The sequence below is a fragment of the Ctenopharyngodon idella genome, chromosome 5, assembly GCF_019924925.1.
Source record: "Ctenopharyngodon idella isolate HZGC_01 chromosome 5, HZGC01, whole genome shotgun sequence".
NCBI lineage: Eukaryota > Metazoa > Chordata > Actinopteri > Cypriniformes > Xenocyprididae > Ctenopharyngodon > Ctenopharyngodon idella.
In genome coordinates, this window is record NC_067224.1 from 44,032,846 (window position 1) to 44,052,128 (window position 19,283).

Below are 19,283 nucleotides of genomic sequence, written 5' to 3' on the forward strand. Positions count from 1 at the left end.
TCAGTGTCGCGCAAGACCCCCCTCCTGACATCACTGCACCCCCTCACAACTGATGACGCAATCCAGTGAAAGTGTACAGGAGGGGGAGGGGCGTCTTGCATCGGCACGCGCAGGCAGCAGACAGCAGAGAGCAGCTGCAGCGGCAAGAGGAGCTCACGCGCGCGTCCCACAGCATATTCACAAAATATATCACCCATACATACAAAAGCACCTGAATCAACCGCAATTTAAACATGGTCGACCGCGAGCAGCTGGTTCAGAAAGCCAGACTGGCCGAGCAGGCTGAGAGATATGACGATATGGCTGCTGCCATGAAATCGGTAAGTGCAACTTTTGCATTATTCTGTACATGTATGATTAATTTATAATTTGGCTATTCAGATATAGTTATAATCACGCGAAGTGAACTGTCTCACAATAACGCGCGGATCTACATAATGCATTCGCCCTGTCGCATTGCCACTGGAAATTCCATTTTCGCGTTCGAATCTTTTCATCGATCAGATCTGATATTGATGACAGAATCGATTCGAATGAACGCACGTTCTTTAGTCGAAAGGCCCATATAAGTTGATCCGGACCGACCGACAGGTCACAGTCCTGCTGAAATGATGACGAAGCTTATTTGGGAATATTGTGTGTCACTGCCCGTCATTCATTAAACCAGAGGATAATGCAGCGCTGAGTGTGAATCCAGATTTCTCGTGGTGGATCTTTGGGCGGTGCCTTTCAAAGATCCGAACGGACTTGGACAACATGACCACACAGATAGACGCTTCATTATTGCACATGGCCATAATTCTAACACGGGTTCGCTTAAAAATCCACTGACATGAACGATACAGCCTACGCGTCTAGTCAATGCCGAATTTCTCCATTGCAAAAAGCTAAAATCGTGTCATATTAAAGCGTTTTGTGATTCATATGTATTATTATAGTATGCTAGTCTATGATGCAGATGATCCAACGCTGTTCTCTTTGTCTCAGAACCCGTTACAGTTGTCTCCATCGATTCGCATTTGAAGATGTCGTCAAAAGCAATGTGGTTTTCGCGCATTCTCCGGCTTTGCAGCTTCGCTCCCACTAGGCGTGTCGCAACGTGTGCCAAGGTGCAGTGCCCGTAATGCACCATTTCATCCGATCCATCAGCCTCCATCCAATAGGGTACAATGATCACCAACCTCTCTGTCTCCATCAAGGGCGTAGGTTTGCATTGAAAGTTGATGGCGCCATATGGCAATTAAGCACTAGATATCCCTGAGATTGTGGTTTTAAAAACTCAAAAATCACAATCTCGACGTTGTCTCCTGACATGGAAGTTTTGGAGGTCACACCTATTTCATGTGTTAGAGTCTCGTAACTCCACACCTAAAGTATAAATAATACTGTAATCAAAATAAAATGTTTCGGAAATGTTGTGAAAACACCTAGTAGGTATTCTTTAAGTTTACTTAAAATGTCAATATATAAATCAGTTTTTAAATGGACAATATACATTTTTACAAAATTGCAGATATATATTATCATATAAAATAAATCATTTTTTGTGTCACTCCTAGTCCTCCATATGTGACCCTGGACCACAAAACCAGTTATAAGGGTCAATTTTTTTAAATTTTTATTTATACATTGTCTGGAAGCTGAGTAAATAAGCTTTCCATTGATGTATGGTTTGTTAGGATAGGAGAATATTTGGCCGAGATACAACTATTTGAAAATCTGGAATCTGAGGATGCAAAAAAAAAATCGAAATATTGAGAAAATCACCTTTAGTTGTCCAAATGAAGTCCTTAGCAATGCATATCTACTCACAAAAACAAATTTTTGATATATTTACAGTAGGAAATTTACCAAATATCTTCATGGAACATGATCTTTACTTAATATCCTAATGATTTTTGGCATAAAATAAAAATCGATAATTTTGATCCATACAATGTATCGTTGGCTATTGCTACAAATATACTCGTGCGACTTATGACTGGTTTTGTGGCTCAGGGTCATATACATGCTATTTTCATAACATGTCATAACATTTAGGTGTAGGTTGCCTACAACAATTTAAAAAATATATAGGGTTATCACTGCAAAAAATGCTTTTTTTCTTTAGTATTTTTTGTCTGGTTTCCAGTCTAAATATCTAAAAATTCTTCAAATGCTTTTACTAGATAAGTAAAATGACATCAGATATTTTTTCTTGTTTTCTGGAAAAAGAAAAATTAAATGAGTTTTTGCTTAAAACAAGCAAAATTATCTGCCAATGGGGTAAGAAAAAAACAGAAACAAGATCATTTTGCTTTTTTTAAGCAAAACTCACTTCATTTTGATTTTTTTTTCCAGAAAACAAGAAAAAATATCTTATGTCATTTGGATTTAAGAATTTTTAGATATCTGGACAGGAAACAAGACAAAAACACTAAGTAAGAAAAGCATTTTTTGCAGTGATTGATGTGTAAATCAATGCATGTCAAGTTTTGGTTCAGGCTGATGAACTTGCAACCATTTAATGAAAAGGAAAGTGCATCGTTCCGTTTAGCTACTCACCAAGACTGGATGCTGTCCATTACTGAAAAATGCCTCATCATAGTCTAATTGCACTATCTCTTGACATCTGCTTTGGGTAGATGAGTAGTTTCTGAGGGGAAATGATAAGGTATATTGCACAGGGCTTCTGATACACCGGTCTGCCATTAGTGCGGCTTACATAATGCTTCTACTAAATAATTTTCATTCAGAGACAATGAGCTTGACAAATTGTTCTACTCCTGTGAATTTCAAATATTGTACAATGATTAGTTCCCCCAACATCTTTCTAAACTGTTTGCTTTTATGTGGTCTAAACTAATAAATAATTCCGACTGGCCATTAATGGCATGTTCCCATCGCCCTCTGGATCCATGTGGTCTCTCAAGAGTCTCCCAAATCCAATTCCTAAATATTTATAAGTTAAGCTTCATACTTATTTTGTGTCATCTAGTGTGCAACTTTCTCTGCATCGTCTCTTTTTGAGACACACTGGAGGATGGATTGATATGTCCATGTATTGATTTACCCGTCAGCTGACCGGAAAGCTCTGGTCCCTGTGCAGCTCAGGGGTGTGTGTTTATCCATGTCTTCTTCTCACTATGGGAGGAAACCCTTATTACTGCAGTGTTGGCAGCCTACGCCCATAAAGACCTAATAAACTTGAATAGAAAAACCTTTCTGATGATGAGGCTGAGATGTAGTGCGATTAATAATTTAATGCAAAATACACAATAATTTGTTCCAGTGCTGATGACTACAACACCCACCGCATGCTGCTAACTTTTACCACAGCTCCCAGACTACTATTGTAGTATTCTGCCTTTATTACTTGCAATTTTTAACACCATCATGAGGAATATTTAGCTACATGTCAGGTGTGTTTTAATTTAGGCTTCTATGCATGCTTGAGCATTTTATTTGTGTTGCTGTTGTACACTCAGTTGTTGTTAAATTATAGTAGATTTGTTCCGACATATTATGCACAATCTGTCAGTTACAGCTTTGAACCCTAGTTTAGACCAATTACATTTATTCAGCGGAAACAAACAGCTTTCTGCTTTCATAAATCATAGAATTAGAGAAAGTGGGGGTAAAAAAAAAGGCTGATTTTAAACCACAATCAAAATTAATATGAAAAATTTCCAATAAGCAGATTCAGCTTGCATTCCTTTACAACATATTTTTAATATTTTAGCTGTAATTTTTAACTGTAAGCGGGACTTTCATTCCTGCAGATGTTGCGATGCCACCATGAAAATGCGATTGGCTCTTGTAACTGTAATGCCGAGATCAGACTACACAATATCAGCCTGATTTAGCATGATATCATGATTATTAAAGCTGTTATCGAGATGTCTTGACAAATTATAACATATTTAACATTGAATGATGTTTATTACATTGAGTGCACAAACAACATGCATAATAATGTATGTATGTATTTTCTGTTGCAACATACTATGTTCTGTAAAAGTAATTTAATATTAATTTTACACAATAGCAATGTGGTGAAGTATATAATAATACTATAATACATTTTCAATAAATTTATTGTCATGCTAAGTACACACAAACATCATTCATTTGAAACATGTAATTGGGAACTATACTGGAAGCAAAAAACATACCTAATATAATATTAGCTTAGCTAGCAGGCTAATCGGGTAGATGTATGCTATGCTAGTACATAAGCTAACTAAAAAACTGTAAGAATGAGAAATACTTGATTTCACAACCTATAGCTTCAGTTATATTCTAGTATATGAACCATGTAATTTAAAAGACATTAATGGTCATTATAACACATTTTAGGTGATTTTGCAGGAATTGTAATCAGGCACTAAAAATACTATCCATTAAAAGTCTGTTGAACCAGTAGGATCACTCAGAGTCTTAAAGGAGACCCGATTCCTAGGAGGACTCAATTTCTCACCACACCGGCAACGCGTCTAGAAGGCTACATGACATCCCAACAAAAAGACTAGCATCGTGCTGTGAAATACAGACTGATACACATATGATACATATGATACGCAAACTACATCTCTCAGTTGAATAAAACAAACCAGTGTCGCGCTAGTAAAGTTTTGATGGATGACAAATTGTAATCAAGGGAAAGATGATTACAGTGACATACAGGAGTCGTACATTAGACACACGAGACGAGAGTTTGTGCACTGATCGCTATTGAAAATTAGTAAAAATTGAGGGGTAGGAAGGCGCCATTGCGTACGTTGTGTCAAAAGGAAGGCCAACTGTCTTTGACTTTGAAAACCCCTGGGCTAGTACAACCACTGTTTGTTTACGCTCTTGTTTTTGAAAGTCTGTTGCTAGTTCCACCTTCTCGATGACATCACACACGTTATTAAAGACGGCAAGTGATGATTTGTTGGGAAGCAAAGTGTAGTCTGACATGTTTCTTGTCCACGTCACGACAAGAATTTTGGAGTCAAAATAGCGTAATCTGACACAGTGACTATCGCAATAGACAAAAATATTGTGTAGTCTGAACGCGGCCTTAGGAGAACTACAAACACCATATTGAGGGTTCCAGTTTCTCCCATTTAAATATTTACAAGTGGACCATTTCTGTTATACAGTGTCTGCCCTTGCATACCAGAATGGAGGTTGAAAATGAGGGATTTGCGAAAAGGAACATAATTTGAGAGGCGGAGCCTTTTTTAAAGGATTGTTAAAGTTCTGTGTGCTTATGCTCTGAATTATCTGTCATGCATGTGCAGTGATCTACCCACATCCACCCTTCATCAGCCATTACCATAGTCGTGGCTTGAAGACTGTAACTCATGTTTTTTTCATAACAGTATGGTCATAAAGCTTTTATGCGGTTTATTTTTAGAAGCCTGCTGCAGCTGCAAAAACATTTTTAAAAAAAAACATCTGCATTCACTCTGTGGTTATATAACAACAATGAGCTACTTTAAGCAAGAATCCCCCTCTTCCGCCCTTACAACGTCCGCATCATCCCATCCTGCACCGATGCTGAATTTCGATAGCCGATTATTTATATACCGATAGTTTGATTTTTTAAGGAAAAAAAATCTCTCCCAACTAATGCTGCAAACTATACAGAAAAACCCTTTAATTTGGTACATTACTACAATATTAGAGGTTAAAATTAACAACAGAGCCCAAACTATTATATTCAACTGCTATTTATTTTCAGATATAAAAATTTCACTCAAGTAAAAACTGAACGCCACATGATTCTTGATTTATTAAGATTATTCAAAATATGAATCACCTTTCTCCTTGTGCTAAATACAATGAAAATAGGGATGGGCGATATGACCAAGACCTTATTTCATTGTTAGGAGTATTATTATTATTATTAACATTTGCCATCTCTAAGCAAACACCAGTGGCGTTACTAAATGAATCAATGCTTCTGAATGAATCAGTTGAATTAATGATTCAGTGATTCACTCATAAAAACTCCCTTGATTCATTCCTGAATGAATCAGGCTGCATCTGAAATCGGATAATTACTGGTGCTGGTAGGTCACATGATAATGACAGCATGCCAAATGTAGTATGTCCAGATTACATTCATACTACACTATATAAAACATACTTTTTTAGAAGTTGTGAAATAATTACTTATTCAAAATAAGTACCTACTCAAGACAGTATGTGATTTCAAAGCAGCCTCAGTGTTTTGAATGAAACGGATCTGTGAATGATTCAACGACTTACTCATAAAGACGTCACCTGATTCGTTACTCCTGAATGAATCAATGTTTGGAAACAAATCAGTTGAATGAATTAATCATCAACTCACTCATAAAGACGGTCGCCTGTCGCCACCTACTGGTGCAACGATGTAACCTACGATGACATAACGATGTCTGGTTAGCGCGCTTCCCATAATGTTTATGCATTAGGTCAGTAGTTGGAGAGTAGGTGGTCTTTGTGGCTGTTCGAACACGCATGAGTGTCTACACTATGAAAACAATCCAGTCGAATCTGTTTTCGACTACCTCTAGAAGTGGTTGAAAGTGGACAAGTTCAAAACGTTTCAGACCCCGTGTACACCTGTATTTAGCATCGTCCACTTGTGATCTGATCGACAAAAACGTATCTTGAAGGTGCATTCACGCCATATCGTAATTACTGTAACTACGAGATTCTGGCTTGTAAAAAGCGGTCACATCCTCGTAGAGCTTGTAATTACAGTTTGTAAGCTGGGAGTTTTCGTGTATCACGTGGCCACTGTACCACCTGACCGCTGTAGATTCATTTAGGCGTTGATAGTGGTGCCATAGAAATGCATAATTCCCAGTCCAAGGACGTGAACAGCTCCAAATATAACGTCTCGTGTTGTCATCTCAAGATTACGGTAATTACGCGGTGGCGTGAATGCAGCATATTACCAGGTGTAAACAGGGCCTGAATGTCAGGAAATGGCACTGGTCCTCTCTGTCATGTCCACAATATCATCCATAGTTTCGATAATAATAAATGAGTGAGGCTGCATGGCTCAGTAACTGTGGGTCATTAAAGGAAGTTTTTCTATTATTAAGCAATGGAGTGGAAGAGAATGTTAGAATAACAGTGCCGAAGTCACATCAACTAGATTTTGATTGCCAAAAACTTCTTAGTGCAATCTTAAAAATAAAGATTCTTTATTGACATTGATGGTTCCATGAAGAATCTTTAACATCAAAAGAACCTTTTTTATTCTGTAAAAGTTTCTTTATAGTGGAAAAAAAAAGGATATTTAGATTTTTAGAATGCTCTTCACACTAAGAAAAAAATTATTTTTTTTTTTTTTTTTTAAGAATGTTCACTGAAAGATTCATTGGGGAACGAAACACTGCTAAAATCCCCTTTTTGAACCTTTATTTTTAAGGGTGTAGCAGTTAGTATGGAAACCCCTCTTTCTCACTTCTTGCCATCTCAAGTCCTTCTCTCTTTCTTCACACTTTCTGTTTATCATAATCTACAACTTGGGTTAAAAGTCACTGAACATTTGCTGCTGCAATAGCTGGCGGCTTCATTGGAGTCTTATGATGCAACCCAAACTGCGAGTGCCCTGAGATTACAGTGACTACAAAGGGCTCACAGACAGAATTAGCACACAATGAGAACTGTATCACTGCACTGTTGTGCAACACTGCTCAATGCATCTGTATCTAATTAGGCCAAATAATCAAGTGCTTGCACTAGATTGTGTATCATTTCTATAGACAAGAACTCATGCCACTGAAGTAAAACAAGGCATTGCAATAAAGAAGTTTGATGTTTGCCTTTATATTGAAAACCATTTCACCCATCATGAATCATACAGCATTGTGTTTTGTCTTTTTGTCCCCTAAGATACATGACTCATGTTTGAAACCTGTATGATTTTTTTTTTGTTTTGTTTTTCATCAGAACACAAAAAAGTGTAGCACAATGTCCAAATTGCATGGGATTGTCCATCTTCAAAAAGGACATAAAAAGTACTACGTTTTCCAGCTGTAGGCAAACAAAAACATTCTTGAAGGTGAAGGTGCCAGATTTGACTTGGATATAATTGACTGATAACATCATATGGCAATCATAAAGGCGAGTAGATCATGACATCTTTTTTTTTTTTTTACTTTTAACCCTGTAAGGTCAACATTAAACACTCACAACCTATTTTGCTTCCATAATTTGACATCTACTTAAGCTTGAAACTTAGAGTACGTTTACACGATGATGTACTAAAAGTTTTTCCTTTGAGTTTTTCACGTACAGACAACAACGTTGTCAAAACGATTCCCATTCACACGGATCCATGAAAATGACTAAAATCGCTGAATTCTGCTGCCAGGCCAGTAGATGGCGATGTCACTCTGTAAAGAAACACTACATGCCTATAGACTGAACACATAAATACTCAATCGCATGATGCCACCGTTTTCACAAATTCACGTTTTTGCAGTTTACATGGAGACAATAATGGTATTGTTTTCAAAAACTTGCGCTTTGAATCCCGTTTTCAAAAGTCCCCAAAAACGCCATTGTCATGTAAATGAACGACCAAAAATAAGGATGGGCGTTATGACGATATCGTTACCACGGTATGAAATGTCTTTCGTTAGAGATTTTGCTATATCGTGTATATCGTGGTATGTAAATATATAGCACTATTGACACTTCGGAGTGATGAAATGCATGAATAAGAATATAAAGAGCGGGATGTGCCTGATGTTAAAAAGAGTTATAAGCGCAATATATCTATCATGATCATCAGCTGGAGTCCTTTGAGAGCCAACAGGGGGCACTCCACCCTAGACTATTGTCACTCTCTCAAACTACATATGCATGCACACCATCTAGTGGACTTTGTGTTCAAAACATTCGCTGTTCTTCTGCTCTTTTTCCTGTTGTGGCGTTTAGCAGACAGTGTTGCATTACTGCGATCCCCCTTCTGGACTGAAGTGTGGATCACCACGTGACTGACTGTATTCGTCGTCTAACTGCATGGACCGAACCGTGACGTCCATACCGTACAGTTTGGGATGAATACATGTACTGTTACACCCCTAATACTGTATCTATACATGATAACAGCTCTCTCTGGATCAGCGGCGGTGCAAACGCAATGCAGATTTCAATGTTCTGGTGTGATTTTGTAAAGGTTTAATAGACACAGGCGAAGCGTTGTCTTTTAGGAATGAGATTGTGTGGGTGTTTGAATCGAGATTGCGATCTTTTAATGATTAATCGTGCAGCTCTATTACTCATTATAATAATGTTAAGGTTTGCATAGAAAAGTTTGAGGACTGATTGAAATTCCAGTATACTCTACAAACACACTGCTTGATTAACACACATCTGCAGGTTTTCCTGACAGGTTATGAGTATGTGTCGATGTGTGATAACTTGGCACACGTACAACAGCATGTCGCATCCACCCACACGCTCGCACGCGCGCTCCATCACATACACACGCAAATGCATGCAATCTCGCACATACACACACACGCAAGAAGCATGGACATCATTGCTGTTGCCATGGCAGCAGCAGAGATAGTCGATTGCGTCCAAACAAAGACGATTACCCTGTTTCTATGGAGATGGCTCTTTACTTACCCCCTGCTGTCTGGGATGGGAGGTTATGTGAGGAAGAGGTTAAAGGCAGTTTGTAAATGGTATTGTACACAACCATAACTATGACTGCAATACCAGTTTACATGTTACACAATGATTCAGCAACTGTCTCTTTCAATCTCAGGTTGTTTAATAGCTGTTGTGCTGGAAATTAAAGAAGGAAGTTGTGGTATAATTGATCAGTAATACTGTTCTGAGTCTGATGCAGGAAACTAATTGAGTGTTTTTCTGTTTATGAGCAAGTGCATATATTTAACATTTGATATGTGCAGCTACCCTGAAAAAAATTGCTGTATGTCTTAGATTTTTTACTCAGAAATTGCTAGTAAATTTCACAAATAATTACAAAGAATCGGCAAAAAAAATTAGTAATTTCTTTAAAAAAAAAAAAAAACAGACTCCAATAATGTTTGTTTTAGTTTCAACTTCAAAAAATCTTTTTTTACAGTCAGGAATCATAAAGAATTTAATGATTCTGGTTCAAATTCCAAATCCAATTCCTTAGTCCTTATTTTTAACCCCCCAATTGTTAATTTAAATAAAGCAGTTTTCAAACTTTTTCAAACATGTCTCTTTTTAGAAAGATGTCCATTTTAAAATGGAGTTTTGTCTACATTGAACCGGGGTTTGCGAGTTGAAGAAAAGCTAATAATTAATTAAATTATAATAAGGTAAAAAATTAAAATAATTTAAATCTATTGCAATGCTTGTTTTAGTTTTAACAACTTTGAAAAATATTTTTTTACAGTGTATGTAGGGAATCCGAGAATTTAAAGGGGTGGCTTGATTATGATTTCACTTTTTTAACTTTAATTAGTGTGTAATGTTGCTGTTTGAGCATAAACAACATCTGCAAAGTTACAACACTCAAAGTTCAATGCAAAGGTCGCTGTTTAAGGACTACAACAAACAGCTGGTAGAGACTACAACGAGCTTCTTCCTGGGGTGGTGACATCACAAACCCCGAGAACACACAACAAAGGGGGCGAGGCCATGTTGGGCTGCTTTAGAGAAGAGGAAGAGTTGTTGTAGTAGAGTGTTGTTGACATGCTGTCATTTTATGCCGGACTGCTTCACAAACGCGGGTCAATTCAACGCTGGATTTGCACAAAAGATCAGAGGTGTAAAGAGTACCTGAAAACCATACTTGAGTAAAAGTACAGATACCTTACATCAAAAATGACTCCATTACAAGTTACAAGTAACCAATTCCAATACGACTCGAGTAAAAGTCTTTAAGTATCTGATTTTAACAGTACTTAAGTATTTTACTCATACTAAATGTAGGCACAAAGATGCACTAGTCCTCAAAACCTGAGAGACATGCCAGTGAAATATAAGCAATTGATTTGTAAGATGAGAAATCATGTTTATTTTGAACACCTCAATATTGCAATAAATCAAGGTCGACACAACAACCTTTTAAACGTCTACAAACTCTCAAGTCTCAGTTAAGCTTAAGTGCACAAAAAGGCCATACGTAAACCAATATCCGTCAAAAAGGTCTTGTCAATATAACGAATAAATAAAATAATGTTAAGTAAAATTAAATAGTCAGTGTCTACTTGCACTAGATATGCTGGTTTCAGCCTCATCACCAGCTGCAGTCATGACCTCATATCCTAAATCAAACACCTGCGATTCAGCAACTACCTGCTAATGCACTCGCATTCGTGTAAAGAAGCCTTTCTGACAAGTTTAGATGACTTAAGGCAAAACGCACAAGATATAGTACCGTCAATGCCCTTAGATGGCGATATCGCTTATTTATATCAGAAACAAACTGCTACAGAAAAAGTTAGGTGCCATGCAGAATGTAATGTGTAATTGTATTACTCATCACAAATGTACTGGAGTAAAAAGTACATTTACTTGTTCAAAAATGTAGTCAAGTAGAGAGTAAAAGTTGCTAATGTCTCTGATACTCAGTACAACTACAAAGTACCCAAAAAGATACTCAAGCACAGTAACTAATTACATTTACTCAAATACTTTACACCTCTGCAAAAGATTAACATGACGGCACATGCTAGTGGATGAGTTGAATCAACTCCACAGCAACTACATAAATTTATCCACTAACCATTCAGAAACGTCTAAAAGTTGTAACTTCTTCCTGAGTCTCTCCATCAGTGTCGACTCCAGTTTGAACAATGTAAGGCTGAACACCGTTACTGACAATCCTCATTTTGGCTGCGTGAGATTCTCCAGCTTTGTTGTTGTTGAGCGACCGAAGCGTGAGCTGTTAAAGCTCCGCCCTCTTCTGGAAAGGGGGCGGGAGCAGCAGCTCATTTGCATTTAAAGGGACACACACAAAAATGGCGTTTTTGCTCACACCCAAATAAGGGCAAATTTGACAAGTTATAATAAATGATCTGTGGGGTATTTTGAGCTGAAATTTCACAGACACATTCTGGGGACATCATCTTGTGAAAAGGGACATAATAGGTGCCCTTTAAGTAAATATTATAGCTCAAATGGGTTCAGCTGACAAAAAATACTTTGTCAGAATCCCTGTTCTAACAGAACTGCATGTCATTAAAATCATTTGTTTTGTTTTTTTCGATTAAAAGCATTCTCAACCCTACAGCAATATGAAACTGTCTTTGTTGCCGAACACTCAGGTTATCAGCAGCCACTTTCTTAAACTTGAGAAGGACGCATAGCATGCAATGTGGTTGTGTGTGTTTTTGGATGATGATGATGCAGAGCACGAATGATACAGCAAAAATGCAGTAAATCATTGAGCCTCTCCAAAGGACGCAGGAAATTGCATCTGAAAGGTAGTAGAAGAGAAGCGAGCGAGAGAGATCTTTAGTCACCAGCTCATCCGCCCACTGTCAGGCTGTTAAATCAAAGCATCCCTGCAATGCTTTCATATGGCCAATTTTTTTGCAAAGCATGTGTAGGTTCACTTTTTACTATGTTGCTCTGTAAACAACTGTAATTCAGGCTGCAATGTGTTTTTATACAAAAGCAAGTGGCATGCCATTCGTTTGAAATGCTGCCAGTCTTCTATGAATAGATTTACTACACCGCTTCCAGCCTACACATGGTTAAAGTGAACAATGAAGATCCCTTGTCCATAAATAGACATCTGGCAAATCACCACATTGAAGCTTACTTGAACTGTTCACTCGAATGGCAGCATGACTCACAAAAGAACACTGTGATCTACCATTTACAACACAACCCTCTCTGCCATAATTCTGTACTTACATGACATTTCCTTAAACTGTTCATCTATTCAAATTGAATGAACATGGCTGAACTTGACACAGGTTCGTGTATAAAGACAATCGTCCCCCTTTCGGTTTTCATTAGTGACCCATGCAAATGAAGGAGGATTATGAGTGACCCTAATGCCCTAGTGCTGCATAAACAGCTCTGTCACTAAGTGAGGTTGAAGCCGTGAAGGTTTGGTTAGTGTGCTTTTAGTTTTGCCAGCAATGCTTTAAGCACACATCATCAAAATGCATACTGCAGTACCGCAGGTTTTCCTTCCTTCTTTTTCCTGGAGTACAAGATAAAGAAAATGAGTTCATTCCATAAAATAGGACTACACTTTGCACCACAATTTAACGCCGTCAGTTTAAACCTGATGGTATCAGAGAATGGTAAATGCAACTGATATTTAGAATAACAGAAATAATTCTAAAGATGATTCTAAACTGGGTTCGATTCCCAGGGAATGCATGAACTGATAAAACGTATACAATGGATGCAATGCAAGTCGATTTGGATAAAAGGCTCTGCGAAATGCATGAATGTACACTAATAAAGATTTTTTTAGAAGAAGTTAAAATAACTGTGAATATATGTTAAAATGTCATTTATTCCTGTGATCAAAGCTGAATTTTCAGCATCATTACTAGTGTCACATGATTCTTCAGAAATCATTCTGATTTGGTGTTATCAATTATTATTGGTGCTCAAATATTAATAATGGTTCTTATTATTGTCATCAATGTTAAAAAAATATTATTGTGGATTCATTTATTTCAGGATTTTCAAAGCATTAATTTGAAATAGAATCTGTCACTTTTGATCAATTTAATGCATCTTTGCTGAATGAAAGTATTAAAGGCAAAATATGTAAGATTTTTTGATTAAAATATCCAAAAACCACTAGAACAATGTTATATATTTTGCTGACTTGTGTAATTACATTATCCCAAATGTTTCCAAGAATGTTTAAATCCAGAGAAATAAGCAATTAAACCAGGACCCGGACCGTGTCCGTGCGTCGCCTATCGAAGACATCATACCCGCGTTACCCTCGATTTACCGGCATTTCCTTTATTTTGTAGAAACCATGGAAATGCCAAAGACGCTTTAATATATTATGTGTTTTATTAGACAGGTGAGCTGTTTGGATACATTCATAGACAGAAAACTAATCGTCATATAGCTCAACACAGTATTCTTATTGTTTAAATCTTGTTTTCTTGATTTACCACGAGTACCATGTTTTACCATGACTAATATCGATCTAGCATACTGCAGTGTGAAACAAGTGTCTCATAGCAGTTGCCGAGCGAACGCTCAGAGTAGCATTATAACATAATTTTCAACACACTCAAATGTATGTAATATGATAAACGGTGCTGTGTTACCCCACATATACGCTTGACCGGAAGAAGCGGAAGCAGCGAATGCGGCATAATAAAAGCTCCACTGCTCTCTAGATGTGTGTCACGCTCGTCTCTCGTTAGCAGTCGCTCCAGCGGCCTCGTTCTGCTCCCACAGCACTCGGTCCTGCTCTGCTTCATAATACAGTAACGTTAATAATCGCATCCATGAACATGATTTCTGCCCGAGTCCTGTCCCAATTCTTTTCCACCGGCTGTAGACATGAAGACAACACCTCCTATGATTCCACGAAATCAAGGAGTCATCAAGCTGCGTATTTGTTTTGAATAAGTGACCTCTAGTGGCGAAAATTACATATTGTGCCTTTAATTTCTACCCCAAACCTTTCATTTGAATTACCTCTAAAGTATCACGGGTTTCTTCTAAAATATTAAGCTGTTTTCAACGTTGATAATAATCAGAAATGTTTCTTGAGCAGCAAATCAGAAGACTGGAGTAATGCTGAAAATTCTGTTATTTTAAATTGTAATAATATTTCACAATATTACTGTTGTGTTTTCACTGCATTAGTGTAAATGTAAAGATTTATGAATTATTTCTGTTGTTTACTTTGAAACCGGTGAAAAGTTTTAAAGAATGCTCAAGTAACCTCTCCACCTTCTCACAGGTAACAGAGCTGAACGAGGCCCTTTCCAACGAGGAGAGGAACCTGCTCTCGGTGGCCTACAAGAACGTGGTGGGCGCACGGCGTTCATCCTGGCGCGTCATCTCCAGCATCGAGCAGAAGACCTCTGCGGATGGCAATGAGAAAAAGATCGAGATGGTTCGTGCTTACCGTGAGAAGATCGAGAAGGAGCTGGAGGCCGTGTGCCAAGACGTGCTCAACCTCCTCGACAACTTCCTGATCAAGAACTGCGGCGACGCCCAGCACGAGAGCAAAGTCTTCTACCTGAAGATGAAGGGCGACTACTACCGTTACCTGGCGGAGGTGGCCACAGGTGAGAAGAGAGCCACGGTGGTGGAGTCTTCTGAGAAATCCTACAGCGAGGCCCATGAGATCAGCAAAGAGCACATGCAGCCCACGCACCCCATCCGCTTGGGTCTGGCGCTCAATTACTCGGTCTTCTACTACGAGATCCAGAACGCACCTGAGCAGGCCTGCCATCTGGCCAAGACGGCTTTCGACGACGCCATCGCCGAATTGGACACCCTGAACGAGGACTCCTACAAAGACTCGACCCTCATCATGCAGCTCCTGCGAGACAACCTGACGCTCTGGACGAGCGATCAACAAGATGACGAGGCAGGCGAAGGCAACAATTAAGCATTGAAGAAAAGAGAAGATCTTTTGAGACCCTTTTCCTCTCAGCCGTAACATAAAACACGCGTGCTCACACAACAAACGAAAAACAAAAAAAGTAGTACATGAAAAATTCACAAAAGGGGGCATGATGGAACTGTGTCAGCCACGTTTGCCAATAGCAAAGCAGCGCGGTTTTCTTTATTTCCCACTAAATTACGATTTAGAGAAATATGCTAGTTAAAAAGAATGGTATGCCTCAAAAAAAAAAAAAAAAAAAAAAAAAAGTAGCAGCTTAAAAGGAAAAAATTTAAACCACTCCTTATGTGACGTTTACCTGAACAACACTTGCTTGTCAGTACGTCAGTCTATTCTAAATGGCCGAAGGGTTTCGATAAAACCCAAACACTGGCTGTTCTTGTGATGAAATACGAAGTGGAGCTGCTTATATTAATTTACATTGTGAGTAAGAAGTACTTCAAAGCAAGGGTGGGCTTAAGGAAAAAGAAAAAAGTGAAAACTTGAATGTTATCGCCTCGCAAAAGTAGGAATTTGCAAACAGGCTGCACTGGGCGTGAACGCAACGGTCGTGTTTTTGTCTCTGATATACGTTTATTACGCGGATTCTGAATTGCACCCACTAATGTTTGAATGTCGCTTACGTTGAACTGGTTATCTGTGCCATTTATGATACACATCGTTAGTATGCATCTCACATCTGAACTACACAGAACTACTTTATTACAGTAACACAGTTCTGATTTCCCCATGTATCGCCTTCTCAATCCAAAGCTAAAACCGGTTTCTTTCCTCTCAACAAAATAACCATGACTGCAATCGTTATTATTATCATTATTACTTTACGGATATGAAAAATTGCCAGGCCTAACCCACACTGTACGAGAATAATGAAATTTCATTCTAATGCACTGAAGAGTAGTATTATCGATTTAAAATAATCAAATGACGCTACAGGCGAAAAATTACATTTACAGAAAGAAAGAAATCCCAATGCTTTGCAGAAAAACGACCACTCGAAAGCAATGCCTAATCATTTGGTTTATATCACTGGTACCATAGACTGTTTTTGTTATTCAGTTAATTTATTTTGGCTAAAGAGTTTTTGTTCGTGTTTTAATTCTCATGAAATGCACTTGCCTATTATACTGTTTCTCAGTGTAGGACGATTACAGCTCCAATATTCTCGATAATACAATATTGTGCATGCTGGTGATGTATTTATATACCATAGCTCGACTTTATTAACTTTAAAAACTGTAGATGTTATGTATTCATATGAACAAGAAATGACAAGAATTTAATCTGATTATTTTCTATTTATTACTTTATATTGGATTGTTTCAATCTGTTATGATTTATTTCTTATATATCTTTTCCTTGCTGAAGTACGCTAAAACAGTGCGTGTTTACTATAAATTAATCTGTTATGGATGTTGCTATAGTGACATGCAATTCTTGTATTTGGTTTTTAATAAAGGAACAAAAAAGGACGCAAAAAGACAAAAAAAAGGAATAAACATCATATCTGCCATTTTGTCACGGTAAATTATGATTACATTGTGAAACGATTAATGTTGTTCTTAAAATGACTTTTCCTTTCTGTGCTTTCTGCTGTGAGATATTTAAGATTTGCTGTAATATCAGTGTTTGTTTTGTTTTTTTCCTCTTCAGAATGTGTTTCTGTAAGGGATTCACTCATGGAACATTACCTATTCTTATGATTTCTGTTTTCTTTCTTTTTCCTCGTCTACTGGTATCTTAAATGTGAGTCATGTAGCGGTTGCACAAAAGAAACATAATGATAATAATAATGATAATTTAAAAAAATAAAAATAAAAACATGACTGTGCTCTTCTAGCCACCATTTCAGTGCTGTTGTTGTATGCGAGTCATTTCCTGTTCACATCATCAGATGAAACATGATGTTGTGCTATTATTAATAAATGGAAGTCCAATGGCACAGTGGTTAGTCTAGTAGTCAGATGATAGTGAACAACACTGTTTGAGCTCCTGTTTCCCCTCCCGTTCTGTGCCATCCCGTGCCATCTCCTAGATGGCTGAGGGCCGTCTCTGATAATGCTTTGCTTAATGCTAGCATCTGCCACACAGTTAGTGCCAACAGTTCTGCTTTAGTTTAAAGTTCATTCGGCTGAAGCTGGTTTTCTTTAAGCTCATCTTCTACAATGATACTCAATTAACAGAGTAAAGAGAGAGTGATATAATCACTTTGTAATGTGTAATGGTATTCATTAAGTATGCAAATGAAAAGGAGTTTTTCGGCTTAAAATGCATTTCTCAAAATTTGCGGCAATATTTGCAGCATTTCTTGTTGTTATGCAATGAAAATATACCACAGACAACATTCTCCTAACATTGTTATTACTTTTCTGACCTTGAGAACCATTGCAGGGCTCCAGAATAACATTTGAGGGCAGTAGCACTGGTGACATTAAAGGGTTCGTTCACCTAAAAATGAAAATTATCCCATAATTTACTCACCCTCAAGCCAACCTACATGTATATGACTTTTTTCAAAGACTATAAAATAACACAAGACGCGTCACTCGTATTGGGAGAAAGTGCAACGCGCAATATGGTGGAATAAGTCCCGCCTTCTAAATAAGAGCCAATCGCCGATTGGTAAAGTCATCGCGTCACTGGCTACGTTTACATGCACCCAAATAATCCATTTGTAATCGGATTGACGGCTCAGTCGGATTGAAAAACGTTCATGTAAACACCTTAATCGATCCGATTGAGCTCGATCCGAATGAAATTTTGATCGGATTGGAAGGGGTGGTTTATTCCTTTTCTAATCCGTTCCAACAGCAAAAAATGATCATGTAAATGCTTGAATCCGACTACTTTCTCAGTCGTATTCAGAAGTCTCTGGGGCACATGCGCAGTGCAATGTTGACACGCATTATGCAGTGCGCAAGTTCACGTCTTTAGTTGTAAAGATGTATGCCAACAGGCAGAGGCGTAGCTGTATCCCTGCTTCGTCATAATATTGGAAATCTTTCCGTTTTAAAACAAGAAGGGGAGCCAATGGATATCACACAAGAAGCAACGTGCAAACTTTGCGCAAGAGTTATGCCGGTGAAAAAGTCTCAACCTCGGTCAGTATTCACTACAGAAATTGAAAGTAAAAAGTGACGGAGCTGTCTGACGCTGCATTAACAGAGCATATTCTCTCAGAGACGAATTTCAACATAATATGCTGATAATGGAATATAACTCTTAATTTATTCCATTATTTCTCTTGTGGCCCGTATATAGGCTAGTGAAACAAATGAGAATAGTATTTCGTGTTAAACAGGTTGTTTTTTTTAAAGTCGGTGCTTGAAGTAAAGCTGCGCTTAATTTTCATTGATGACTGCGGTGTTAGGAAATATTATAGCCTACACTCTTAATAATTTTAATTATAGGCCTATAATTCATTGTATAATAGACCTAAAAAAATGTTTAAAACATTTTCAAAGATAGCTAATAGCCTAATCTTTTATTATCCTCACAGCATGTATAATATTAATTTAATAATAAAAGAAGCCGAACCTAATAGTTATAATAATGTAACTGGCCTACATTAATTGGAAATACCAAATCCTCTTAATATTGCCAAGATTTGATGCTTTTGACAATATCTCTGGCTGTCGTCGATACATGATCATCATCTGTTGACGCAAGCGGGGTTACCGCAAGTGTGATTGATATGACGTCACACGCAGAGCGCGTGCGCAAA

General features: G+C 37.8%; 1 protein-coding gene across 1 annotated transcript; it reads left to right on the plus strand.

Moving 5' to 3' along the window:
- The first annotated feature begins 69 nt into the window (after nucleotides 1–69).
- Nucleotides 70–17,410, plus strand: ywhag1 (3-monooxygenase/tryptophan 5-monooxygenase activation protein, gamma polypeptide 1). The gene is made up of 2 exons (XM_051894721.1): nucleotides 70–320; nucleotides 14,888–17,410. Exons 1-2 carry the CDS (start codon nucleotides 234–236, stop codon nucleotides 15,542–15,544), a joined length of 744 nt encoding a protein of 247 aa, XP_051750681.1. The 5' UTR covers nucleotides 70–233; the 3' UTR covers nucleotides 15,545–17,410.
- Nucleotides 17,411–19,283: the final 1,873 nt, after the last annotated feature.

Bases quoted from the DNA above. Each gene is read 5' to 3' on its own strand.
- ywhag1 (XM_051894721.1), top strand. From the start codon at position 234: ATGGTCGACCGCGAGCAGCTGGTTCAGAAAGCCAGACTGGCCGAGCAG. The intron at 321-14,887 runs GTAAGTGCAACT...ACCTTCTCACAG, and splicing joins TGGCTGCTGCCATGAAATCG to GTAACAGAGCTGAACGAGGC.